The sequence below is a fragment of the Hippoglossus hippoglossus genome, chromosome 13, assembly GCF_009819705.1.
Source record: "Hippoglossus hippoglossus isolate fHipHip1 chromosome 13, fHipHip1.pri, whole genome shotgun sequence".
NCBI lineage: Eukaryota > Metazoa > Chordata > Actinopteri > Pleuronectiformes > Pleuronectidae > Hippoglossus > Hippoglossus hippoglossus.
The window spans coordinates 7,573,729-7,586,915 of NC_047163.1; the positions used below are offsets into that span (position 1 = coordinate 7,573,729).

General features: G+C 45.0%; 1 protein-coding gene across 1 annotated transcript; it reads left to right on the forward strand.

Annotated features, from left to right (window-relative positions):
- Positions 1–6,536: 6,536 nt before the first annotated feature.
- On the forward strand, positions 6,537–12,851 carry dusp14 (dual specificity phosphatase 14). Its single transcript, XM_034603731.1, has 2 exons — positions 6,537–6,800; positions 12,015–12,851. The coding sequence occupies exon 2, from the start codon at positions 12,109–12,111 to the stop codon at positions 12,736–12,738; it is 630 nt and encodes a 209-aa protein (XP_034459622.1). The 5' UTR covers positions 6,537–6,800; positions 12,015–12,108; the 3' UTR covers positions 12,739–12,851.
- The last annotated feature ends 336 nt before the right edge of the window (positions 12,852–13,187 follow it).

Sequence of the window (13,187 nt, forward strand, 5' to 3'; positions counted from 1 at the left end):
TCTTTTAATTGCTCCGAACTTAAAAGCGGCACACTTTCCTGGTTCACGTAAATCAATAAGTGACCAAAGTCTTAAAATTCTGTTCGATTATTGAAGAGATTATTGTTTTTCTAGCATTTTAAATGATGCTTCACAGTTTGAGGCATCAGTGAAAACAATCCCGTGTCTTCCCCTGTGCGTTTGTGGGTCTGTTGTGATGTGGCAGAACTGTATCGAATGCAACACCAGCAGACAGGTGGCCATCGGCCTCTGACAGGCTTATCAGAGCAGAGAGCAGCCACCGCCTCAACCTCGGCTAACCGCCTGTTTATAACGGCAGATTCTACCTTTGATGATAAGGGCGAGAGGAGCGTGGAGGAGCGTCTGGACTGAAATACACAGGGATTGGATGTGGATTTAAATGAATGCGAAGGAGAAGAAATTCAAACATTTTCTTTCATGCTTTGATGTGTCTTAACAAATCAAGGTTTCAAAACAAGCACGGAGCAGCGGAGTGAATTGCTTCTTTCACTTCTGCTCGTTGCACAGGATGCAGAGCCTCTTGTTCCAGCCAGTCGCAACAAACCAGGGTTTGATCTTTCATGTTCTATACAAAGTCTCAGCAGTGATGGCTGCAAACAGAGGCACTTGATGTCCAGGCTGCAGGATGAAGCTGATGGACAAATGTGAGGAGCTACAATCAGAACACACTGAGAGGTTTCACCATATCTCTGATGATGGAGCCACCTCAGTTTTACAACGATGGCAAGACGTGTAACATGCATATCCTCTTATAATGTGTTGCATTAGAGAAGACTGGGGTCATTCCTGGGGGCAAATAGAAGGTAGTTCTGTAGTGATGTCACAGTTAAATTGTTATTGATATTACATAAAGTGTTACTGGAGTTTTAAAATGAGTAGACTGTATATCAGTGCTTCAAAATCCTCCTAATCCTAATCCTAACCTTGTTTACATCTCTTCCTTTTAAATTCAGATTTCCATAGTGTAACTCAGGACTATAATATCCTTTGCACAAGCTTTTGAGTGTTTTAATTTTTCGTGTCTTTCTCCAAGGACGTGACTGTGTGTCTCAGTCTGTGAATTGTTTTAATCTCATCTGAATGAGGACGAGGGAATTGAATGAAGACAACACGCCACTGTATGACAGGAGCTGTCCACAGTCACGTGCAACAAGCCTCAGATTGATCCAATGCAGTGAGGGAAGAGATGTAGCTTCATCAAGTCACACAGTGATTTGTGTTTCTTTAACCCTGCGCTGAACATGTATTTATTCTCCTCACACAACACTGCATGTCTTGTATTGCCTGTCATTTGGACTCACCCAGTACATGTCGTGGCGTGGCCCTCTCTCTCTCTCTGTCGCGGTAGTGGCAGGGACAGCAGATGGAGCAGATGTTAGTGTCAACGCTCGGCGTGTGCGCTGAGATGCAGCGTTTCTCAACACACCCACACACTGTCTCCTCCGCCGCACAGTTTGCCTCCTGCTCGCACCCACTGGTCCTCTCAGAGGTAAGTGAACGCTGACTTCCTTCAGCAGGGAAACTTGTGTATTGGTGTGGATCTAACAAACATCACAAACTGAGAAGGAGAATGTGACAGTTTGCAACCTTTTGTCCTTGAACAGTTTTGTGTCTGAGATGCTGATAAAAATCTCTGACACATTTTAAAAAGAAGAAGAAAAGAAGGCACACCATCAGTATCCTCAGTGTCGGCAGCAGTACCACAGTGTTGAAATACTCTGTAACAGATGAAAGTACTATGTTTAAAATTCATGAAAGAAAAATGACAAATTTAAGTCCCAGCAAAGTATCAAATGTAAAAGTATTCAGTTGAATGTGATTTAATATATTGGCAAAAGATTGTAAAGGCAAGAGGTCGCCAGTCTTACTCTGTCTAATATAATAATATCAACATTTGTTCATTTGTAAATAACTTGTAATTAGAGAGTAGACATCTTGGCCATATTATAAATTATGCGTTTTAACAATTCACATCAAGACAGAATTAGTTTTTTGTTAAATGTGGTGGAGCACAAAGTACAATAATTCCCTCATAAATTTAGTAGAGTGGAAGTAGAGAGAAGTAGAACATGGAATTTCTCAATTACAAAAGTATAAGGTCCTTAAATATTAACTAAAGTGCAATAGTTGAGTATATGAACCCAGTTTCTTTCGACCTCTCCACATAATTAGAATCACATACATTAGTAATAATAATAATCGGTTTTATTCTACAGAAAGTGCAGAGGAAGGATATCAGACAACACACACAGGACGTGATGTGATCTCCACTAAGACGTTAATCTGCTTTCAATTCTATCTCCGATAAAGATGTGCACGGTCACAACATAAATAAAAAACATTATTACATATTCTCACATAATCTTGGAGCTATTTTCTCTTATTAGTACAGTGAAAGGCAGCCACGCCATGAGAATGAAAGGTAAACACGACTCTCCTGAGAGGAATCGATCCATTGGGTTTAGAGCTGCTCCTCAGCCGGTGTCGTATTGATTTTCAACTTTGCTGCTATTCAGGGAAAAAAGGAAAAAGACGTCTCCTGCAGCTTTGCTCTGTGTTCTACCCGTTCTTAAGAGGACAAACACTGAAGCACGTTGGTCTGTCTATAGCTGTGAGGACATCATTCATTCCCCCAGTCACTCACACCTTCACCTTCACCATCACCATCTTCACCCTCAAACAGCTCACAGGTCCTCACAAATATATGTGGTTGAAAAATAGCGTGTATGTTTGTGTATGTGTGTACAGATATAAACACATACACAAACATACATATATCCTCTGAGGGTCGCAGGGGGGCTAGAGCAAATTACATGTGTCTGTAAGTCTATACACGCACACACACACACACACACACACACACACACACACACACACACACACACACACACACACACACACACACACACACACACACACACACACACACACACACACACAACCCATCTGCTTTGGCCATTACTGCAGGTAGTGATTAACACAGAGGTGAACCCATCAACACGAGAGGTTACCTTGGCAACCAGGTCTGTGGCATGCTGTCTGATAGAAGGAGCAGAGGTGTGGAGGTGGGGGGGGCAGGGGGCAGCTCTGCACACACACACACACACACACTCCTGTTGCTCATCTGCTGGGCTGGGCAGAGGAGTCGTGACGAACCAGAGCCGTGCACAGAAGTGTGCTGCACCCCCCCCCCCCCTACCAACCCATCTGTCTACGTGCTTTTCCTCCCTGACTCACTCTCGTGGAAGAGAGGGAGCAAGTGAATGCATTCAGCTCTCAACTAGAAATTATTGGGGTTGAAAAAAAGATGTAAAAATCTCCTCTTTTGCATGTGTGTGATGCTGCTGAGGCGTCTGAGGTCCGGTGTGTTTGTCTGATGTCAGAGCAGAACACTGACCAGAGAGACAGCTGAGAGGCTCTGTGCTGCGTTCAGCCACCTCGCTGCTCTCACGTGTTGCCACAGCAAACACTTAGCTCCCGTGTCTATTTACTGCCGTCACAGCTGGAGCAATGCAGCAGCAACTTTATTTAGACCCTCAGCTCATCCCCTCCTCTCCAGGTCTAACATCCCCACCAGGCGCTGACCACAGAATGCTTTCTCCTCATCTTACCCCCCCCCCCCCCAGGCCCCACTGCTCACACACACATCAGCACAGACTGAAATGGACCTCCGGGGTGTTAAAGCCACCTGGGATCCTCTGAAGAGATTTACACACTTTGGTTTACTTTCTCAGGGATAGACATTCATCAACTTATTAGCAGATGATACTCTGATAATGTGCTGGAGCTTTGCAACACACACATTCCTCAGGCTGGAGGAAAGTGAAGATGTTGCCTGGAAGACGCCCGGGGACGGCCTGGTCTCTCTCTCTCTCACCTTGTGCCAATATTTCTAGATGGCCTGTTTTCCTGCGTCAGCCCTCACACCGGGACTCTGGAGTGCACTCGCCCGTCCTCCCCGGCATTCTCCCTGAATGATTTCCAGCCGCCCGAATGGGGTCACTGTGCTCATAATTTACCATTTTGGATTGACAGATCTCTGCTGTTCCTCAAAAAGTGCAAATAAGTAGCCGAGCGGCGCAGGTGATTGAGCGTCCACACGTTTGAGGGATGTGAAAAGGATTTTTACAGTTAAATCACCGAGGCAGCCTCCGCACCATCGAACCCATCAGTTATCTTGTGTTACAGGCGGTCAGGGTTAATCAATGTCACTGCCGAGCAGACAGCCCCTTCACGACGTGGCTGCAGGTGCTTGTTATTACAGTGGTGGTGTCATTGTAAATTTTCAGCCTACATGGCAGAGTGAGCCGCCATATTAAACAGGAGCATCTTCCCAGACTGCCTCTGACTCATCTGACATTTCATCCTGAACCCCAGTCCCCGTCTCTGCAGCCTGCAGCTCTATCTCCCCCTCCCTCCCTCCCCCTCCCTCCATCTCTCTATCCATCTTCCTCTTGCTTTTCTCATTCAAGGTTACCACTTCTTAAACATCTATCACCCCCCTCACCTCCCCTCCCCTCCCTCCCTCCCTTTTTTTTTTTTTTTTTTTACTTCTTGCTCATTCCATTCAAATACATTCTCCGTCACCATTTTCCTCATGTCTTTAAAACATTAATCAGGTGAATTTCAATCAACGCAAGCTCCTGTCTCTCCTCTGCACTTATCCTGCAAAAGAATGGATAATCTTAATAATAGTATTTCAATTGCAAGGTTAAAGCACCTCTGTCAGTCCGTCTCTTGTCTTTCCTCCCGGGGCAGAAGCGGTTCACCCTTGCACCAGGTCTTTTGGGTCGGTGCTGCTGCTGTTTGTTTCCAGTTGATTGAATTTGGAATGTAATTAGGAGTGACTCTGAGGCAGGGGCCGTGGGTTTACGGATAGTGTAATATCTCCCCCAGGAGCCCTCTGAAATAGGATTGACTTTGGAAGGCATGTCTAATTATGGGTTTTGTACGCGGATATATTCACTGAAGGGCTGCACAGAAAGCCCGGCACATGCAACTGCGAATCTGAAGGTCTGAGAATTATACAGCCATAGCTGGTCAGATCATCCACTGTCTCGACATTTGCGAGGACACCGAGTTGTTTCTACCCGACGAGGCATAATGAGATTTGAAATAACAGCCCTAAAGGACAGACAGTACATTTGTGTTTCCTATATACGCCCGAGGCCACCAATGCTGGGGCGACATTCAAATACATGCATTCAATGCATTCATTTGTGTGCGTGCGTTCAACAAGTGGGTAAAATTAGATTTGAAGTCGGCAGCGTGCTGGAGAGGAAACATTTCGCCTGAGCCTCTGTGGAGCGTGATCCAACGTTGTTTACTGCATCTTCAATTCAGCTGTTTGCTCTCTGGGTTTTATAGGTTCAAGACCTGCAACATGATCACACGCGTCTCTGCAGGCGTTCAGAGAACGAGTTCACGCTGTGTTTGAAGCTCCTGTGTCAGGTGCTCCTGTCGACTCACTCGTGTGGTACAAGTACAACAGCCTGTGCAGGTCTGAGAAAACACCTGCGGGTGCTAACAGCAAACACAACACAACAGCGTCAGATAGGTTTAGTGTCTGGATGCTGCAGAATATGAATTAAAGGCTGCAGCCTCAGATGCGTGTACATAAACGTTTCCATGCATGATCTGCATTGAAAATAGAGATTCTTAAACTGAATTATTTTAAGGTAAATGAATTTATATAATTCATCAATCCATAATAGATTATCATCAATCAGAAAGAAAAATGTTGATCATATTTTATGTGTGTAAAGCTTGATTCAAATTAAAGGACTGTCGGAGCTATTCGATTCTATTTACATCCGCCAAGGATTTTTTTTTTTTTATTGCTGTTTATTATCAGGATTACACAAAAAACTAAGTTTCTTGAAACTTGTTGAAAAGGTGGAGAATGGGCCGAGGAAGAACCCAGTAACTTTTGGAGTGGAGTTTTGGGCGGATCCAGGATTTTTGTCTTTAACGTTGCCCTTACAGCCATCGCCTAGCAACAGATGTACAGATGGAAAAGTTCTTTGGTTGATTAAAAACATTGAAAAGATGTTATATTTTAACACGGGTTCCGTTTGCTGTTCGGATGAGTACTTAAATTTAAAAGTAAATTCTTCTGTCGTTGGCGCCTCCCTTGCTGCCGCCGTGAAAAACGGTTTCTCACAGAAGCACAATAAATCTTGGGATATGGGCGGTTGTGGCTATAGAGTAATCATCCTCTAACCAGAAGGTCGGCGGTTCGATCCCAGCCTTCCACATATGCCTGCCGAAGTGTCCTAGGGCAAGATACTGATAGGAAAAAAAGGACGCATTTGTTGCATTTGTCGGAGCCTTCACATTGGGGCGGTCCAGTCGCACCGCTGTGACGCAATCGATCTACGAATGGAACCCTCTGAGGGTGTGGCCCCCGAATTGAGACTCAACCACAGACTGATTGATGCTTGACTAAAAAAAAAACCAAAACTTCCTCCAATAGAGAAGCCTGAATCAGAAACACGCCCCTCCTCCTCCTCCTCCTGTGGCACTAATCGCTCCTCATACCGGAGCAGCCTGCAGAGGACCGGGCGGACCCACCGATGGCTCGTGTTCCTCTCGACTCTGTGCTGTTGTGTGTTTCTCGGTTTGTTTCGCACCTCCCGGCCCTTCACCGTCCTCCAGGCCGAGGGCGGAGGTCCTGAGCGTTGAAGCCGCGGATCCGTGCCCGCCCGCCGGACTGGTGCAGGCGGTGCGACGCGCTGAGAGAGTAAAACCTCCATCCCTGCAGGACTGGGAGTCCACTGGTGAGTTGACTTTTCCTCCGTGATGGGAATTCAATATAAATTCACAAAAGAAAAACATCATCATCACTTTTATGATGTAAGATGAGTGAAATTGGAGAAACACCTGCAGCTGGAGGCTACTTTGAAATGATTTGATATTATTTTCTTGTATTTCACACTTATTCTGATCTGTTTCCCACAGAGAGCTCGATCACGACTCAGTCATGAATAATTAAAGTTGTGGAGTCTTTCCCATTTTCACACACTGTGGTTCAGAGAGGAGGAAGAGGAGGCGTCACACTTTCCTACGATGAAGAGTCTGAGTCTGTCACACGTTATGTTCCTGAGTTTCACACTTAGGGACTGTACGCAAATGATCAGTGAAGGCAGAGCAAGGCAATTTGTATTTATGAGGCACCTTCCATACACAGGGGAAGATTCAAGGAAAAAAATAAAATAAATAAATATAAATCTTTTTTAGATTAGGTTGCAGTTGAATTTTGGATGAGTGCCTGGTTGTGTTTTTTTACGATGTTCTGCTAAAAGTAAATTTTCTCAATTTATTGATTATTTTGTCCATAAAATGACGAAAATAGTGAAGTTGCACATGTTTGGCATTTTCATCAGACGACTCAATCAGTTCAGCTTTATTTGATATACAGCTGCAATAAGGATCATCTTCATCGTGCCCCAGCTAATATTTTACCTTTTGACATCATTAACAAGTTCAAAACACAAAGCTCCCTTGTTTCTTTGAACAAAAGCCTCCTTGCTTTTCATTGGTGAAACTTGGAACAAGAGAAAATTTGTGATTTTTCAAAATTTTTGCTTGGAAAAGGGGCCGAAACTATTAATCAATCACCAAAGTAATTGCAGATTATTTTGGTCTTGAGTGACTAATCGATCAATCAACTTATTATTTCAGCACTAATTTGATATTCACTGCTTGTGGCACCTGTTTTTGCATAACGATAAATGTGCCTCATTAGATTCCGATCAGTGTGTCATGTTTAATAAAGTGCATGCACTCAGGTTCTCCATCTCTGTCTGCTGTGGTGAAGGGTACAACTATACTGTAAAACCTCTGAAAGCTAACAGACGTATGATTTGCAGCTGCACTGTCTGCTGCACTGTTTTCTCTGATCTGCAGAACATACATGCACTGACCTCCTCTCTACACGACCTGTGATCTTGTCTCAGCCGTGTGTTTGCATGTGTCAGCGTGCAGCAGGGTGAGGTGCAGCTCTGTCCACTGAGCGTTCACGCAGCCTCTGCTGTTGCAGGAAGGTGCCAAACCTCCGTAAACCCTTGTGTCCTCGTGTGGGCTTGGTTCCGGTCTCCGTTTCGACTCTTTTCAACCCTGTGCAGTGGACATTAAAGTGTTCTGTGTGTGTGTGAGGCTGCACCCAGTTGTGTTTGGATGAATTTGAGAAGCTTTATCATCGGTCCTAATTCTCTCCTGATGATTATCTAGACCGCAGGCTGCAGAGTCACTTTCAGAAACCAGTCAGACTGAATAAATGGATTTGCCTTTGATTGAGAGACGATGCTGCCAGGAGCGGTCCCCTCCTTTCATTCATCTCTTTCTGTGGCGTGAGGGAGTGTCAGTCAGGAATTCAACGTTAATCATGACGAGAAATGATCCGGTGTCGTCGAGGTTTCACTCTCAGGGCTGCCGCTCTAGTTTTTCCTGAAGGTGGGTCACGTTTCCAATTTGCGTTAGCAGAGGTGTAACCGGACCCCTGAGGAATCTTCCCACAGAGAGTCGAGGGGAAACGTGTGTGTGTGCGTAAGAAGATTTGTTTGATGGGACCACCTGTTGACGGATCCTCCGTGAATGATTGAGGAGGGGGAAGTTTCTCTAACATCAAGGATGTCAGACGAAGGAAGAAGAAGAAGAAGAAGAAGAAAAGAGAAATCTGGGTTTTAAAAGTCAGGACGTGCAGAAGCTCCGTGGCTCAGTGCTTCAGACACCCCAGTAAACCTCACATCAGATTTGATTGACACTGAGCTGCAGTATCTCCAGTTGAGGTTTTCCGTGGCGACGACCTCATCATAATTCTCCCTCCTCCATTCTGTGCAACCTCATCCCTGTCCAGCCGGGGGTATAAATAACCATGTGCACGGAGCAGGTCTCTGGTACATCAGCACTTTGGCGAGAGCCAGCGATTTTGTTCCTGGTTTTCTCATCGCCATCATTTCTCTGTTGATGTGGCTGCTGCTGTCTTATACTGCTGGTCAGTTGGTTGCCACAGCAACAGATATATCATACAGCTGATGGTATATATGTTTGTCCTGTCTCCATGAACTGATGCATCGACTGCATCCTCGGGGAGCTGCAGTAATTATACAGATAATTGATTTGTTGATCATTAACGAAATTAATAAGCAACTCATTTGATGATCATTTAATCGTTGAAGTCATTTCTCCAGCAGCAATTCTAAACATTTATCAGTTGAAGCTTCTTAGATGTGATGATTCGATGACAAATCTGATTATAAACTGAACACTTTAATATTTGAGATCTTTTGTCACATAATTTTAAAGTCTGAGAAGTTACAGCAGACACCTTTCACTATTTTTGATGCTTCACAGACAAAGCAATTATATCACATTTCAAGAAAATCAATTACAGATCAATCAACGAGAATTAGTGTCAGTTGCAGACACATTTCATGCAAACAAGATTTGTCGTTGAGTCCCATTTGTAATTATAGCAACATTTCACACGATTTTTACTGCCTGCTTTAAAATCACTGGATTGCTGCTGGCATAGTTCTGATGTGAAAAGGTTGGATGAGACCAACAAGACTATAAATGTTGTTGGTCATCAACTCCTAAGTCAACTTATTCCTACAATTCAACAAGACAAACATCAAACCTGCATTCAATTGATTTTCGTGGTGATTTGTCGGCTGTGCGCTGAGCTGTCGACCCTCTGCTCTCTGTGTCTGACAGGTACCATCACTGGGTTTACAGTGAATCTATCAGAGACTTTATTCCTCTGCTTCTTCTGGAGACAAGTCTGTTGATTGTTTATCAGTAAAGTGGAGGTTGCTCTATACATTGAATTGAAAACCAAAACAATGAGCTGCAAGATGCTAAAATGCTCAGTGGAGCTGAGAGGAACAAAATGATCCCCCAACACACAACAATTACTAATATAACACATTTTTCACTGCATCATTTCAAATCATTAAAATAACTCACATTTAACATTTAATTACAGTTTTTGCTCCAAATATATATTAGTGCTGTTAGTGTTTATTATTAATGAGTTTCTTTTGTGAATCCAAGGTGAGGCATTACATTTTTCCAAAACCCAAAGATAGTTTAATTAACAACAAAAACAGGAAGGACATAATTTGAGTTAAGAAGCTGGAATCTGTGGATTTACAGATTATTTAATCAATTTATTTCTCTTTTTTTACCTTGTGTTTTGATTAGTGCATTGTACGCTGTCTTTCATGCAGGTGGTTTGTTTTTCTATGCAGCCAAAATACCTGAACATGCCAACAACAGACAAAACACACAAACAGTATCAGAGTGTGACAGGTTTTTTGTTGTTGTTATTATTGAAAAGAATCCTTCACACTGCATCTCAGCTCTGCTGCTCTGATGTGTCTCTCACCACCTCCTGAGTCTGGGGGTAAACACTCGTTTCCCAGAGTCACAGTATCTGTTGTCTCATCACCAGCGGCGACAGAGCGGAGGAAAGCGGAATCGGTTGCACCGCAGCTCGATCACCATCGTGGCACCGGTTTCAGAGGCGGAGCGCAGGGGGGCCGGCAGCCGTGCAGGGGCCGGTCAGAGAGAGTGAACAGGGGAGGGAGGAGAGTGTTATTTTAACCTTTTGATCCTTTTCTTTCTTTCTGGAGAGAAGCAGACGATGCTGAGATGATGAAACCTTAAAGAACTGGTGTTCTGTGTTTCAAATAGAGAAGTAGAGAATAGGGAAAACTAAAGAAATCCCATCTGAGGTTTTTATTGGGTGCTACAATGAAACTCTAGCAGACAAAATCAACCCCCTTGGTTGAGGTAACCAAGAAAGGCTGGAAATATGCAGAATTTTGTGCAGCAGAAATATTTTTTCTGATTCCAATCAACATTAAGCAATATGTGACCCCTCAGATTCATCCTGCGACCCACTGCTCAGTTCCTCACACCAAATTTGAGAATTCGATTTAAAGGTAGACATGGTTTCGCTGTATTGTCCGTCATGCAGCTGTATTCAAATCCATATCTTTCCACTCTCTCTTGCTTTCAATTCAAATTTAATTAACAAGAAGAATCTTTCTCGTGCCTTCTCTGCAGGTGGCGTGTGTTTTTAAATTTTTTTTCTATTTCTGCAGACTGAAGATTCCAGTTTAAAGCAGTTGACCCGTGTGTCTTGTTAACCAGACTGTAGCTGAACATGAAAGAAAAAGACCTGCCGGCTAGACTGGTGCACGAGGTGTGGATGACGCACGGCAGCAGTGCAGCAGTGTGTGAAGTAGCGCCTGGAGCAGTGGACTCTCTGATGATAATTTCACTATTAGCATAGGAGGCTATTTCGATCGTATACAGTGCAGCCAGTAGTGTAGCTTGATATCTGCTGCTCTACGTCATGTGTCGCCCAACCTCACGTTCAGGTTACAGCTCGCTTCACTTTAATTTGGTGTTTTATCAGCGCACTTATATATAGTATCGTACAGTAGGTGATGGCTTTCCATGCTGCCCTTTGGTGCCATCCGAACCGACATCAGAAGCAGCAATGGCCACAGAGACGAGAGATGTAATCTGTATGTGGGGGGTCGTGGATGGATGAACGTGAGATGAGGCGAGTGTTTGGCCTCCAGGGGGGGTTTGTGCTCACATGGCTCACAGAGGGAGGCAGCAACATCCGACCTGGATGTAGAGACACACACATTTGAGACAGAGCAGCTTCTCTATGTGACATGTAAACACTTTGAGGATTCATGGAAAACCTTTTGTTGGATTTATTGTAAAGTGATGACAGCAGGCTGTTGTTTTAGGTTCCGTCAAACTGTGTCTCATCTGTTTTTTTTTTATTAAAGTTTAAAGACAGACGCAGCCTGAAGAAAACAACTGTCTCAGCAGTGACATCTGAAAAATATAGATTTTTCAAACACAACTGTTGTTACTTGTCCTTGAGGAGTTTTGTGTGTTTTTCAACCTCCACTGAAAAAAAAGTTTAATTCATAGTGAAGGTGAAATGTGTTTGTGTTTTCCAGGAGCTGATCCATCTTCCCCGACTATGAGTCTGAGCTGCTGAGGATTTTTCTTCTTTAATTCTCCATCCGTCTTGAAGTCCCACCCGATTCCTCGATGGGTTCCCGCAGCCAAGGCTTCTTCCACCACCACCACCACCATCGCGGCTCCATGGTGCCCACCGCGGTGCCGAGGCTGCTGGCTGAGAACGGCAGCCTGCTGGGGGGCATCGCGCAAATCACCCCCAACCTCTTCCTCAGCAGAGGGAATGTGGCATCCAACCGCAGCCTGCTGCTCTCCAAAGGCATCACCTGTGTGGTCAACGCCACCATCGAGCTCCCGAACTTCAACTGGCCTCACATGGAGTATGTAAAGGTCCCACTGGCGGATATGCCCCACTCCCCCATCTCCTTGTATTTCGACAGTGTGGCCGATAAGATCCACAGCGTGGGACGCAAGCGGGGCGCCGTGCTGGTGCACTGTGCCGCGGGGGTGAGCCGCTCAGCCTCTCTGTGCCTGGCATACCTCATGAAGTATCACCGTGTGTCTCTGGCAGAGGCCCACGCCTGGGTCAAAGCCCGCCGCCCCGTCATCAGGCCCAACGGCGGCTTCTGGCGCCAGCTCATCGAGTACGAGAGGAAGCTGTTTGGTAGAAACTCTGTTAAGATGGTGCAGACGCCCTACGGGGTCATACCTGACGTGTATGAGAGGGACCGCAGGAGCCTGGCTCCGTACTGGGGCCTGTGAGAGGAGCTGCGACCCCACGGAGAGCCAGCCTGGACTGTAGGTTCACGCCTGTTCTGGTCAGGTGAAGTGAGACACGTGTGAGTGTAGATCTGTGTGAAGCTTATTTAATGAATTATTGGACAGAAGGAGTTTAACTGAACGCTGGTTGTTGATGGTGCTGCTGTTTATCCAATCAGTCACCTCCATTTAGTCTTTGAGTGGGTGCAAGGCCACTTCAAGCCTAGCGTCCTCTGGACCAAAGGATCGGTTTGGGACCGAAGTTCTCATCAGACACCAAAACAAGACAAAGCACTGGTGTGTGTTTCCAGGGGCGGACGTCAGCTGTGCTCCAGACTCTGCAGCTCTGACACTGATTTGAGCTCCTTTTCCTGACGTGGTGTCGTGTGGTGGTTTTGTGCCAGTTTAATCTTCGGTGTAAGAGCAGCAGCAGCAGCGTGCTCTGAATTTAT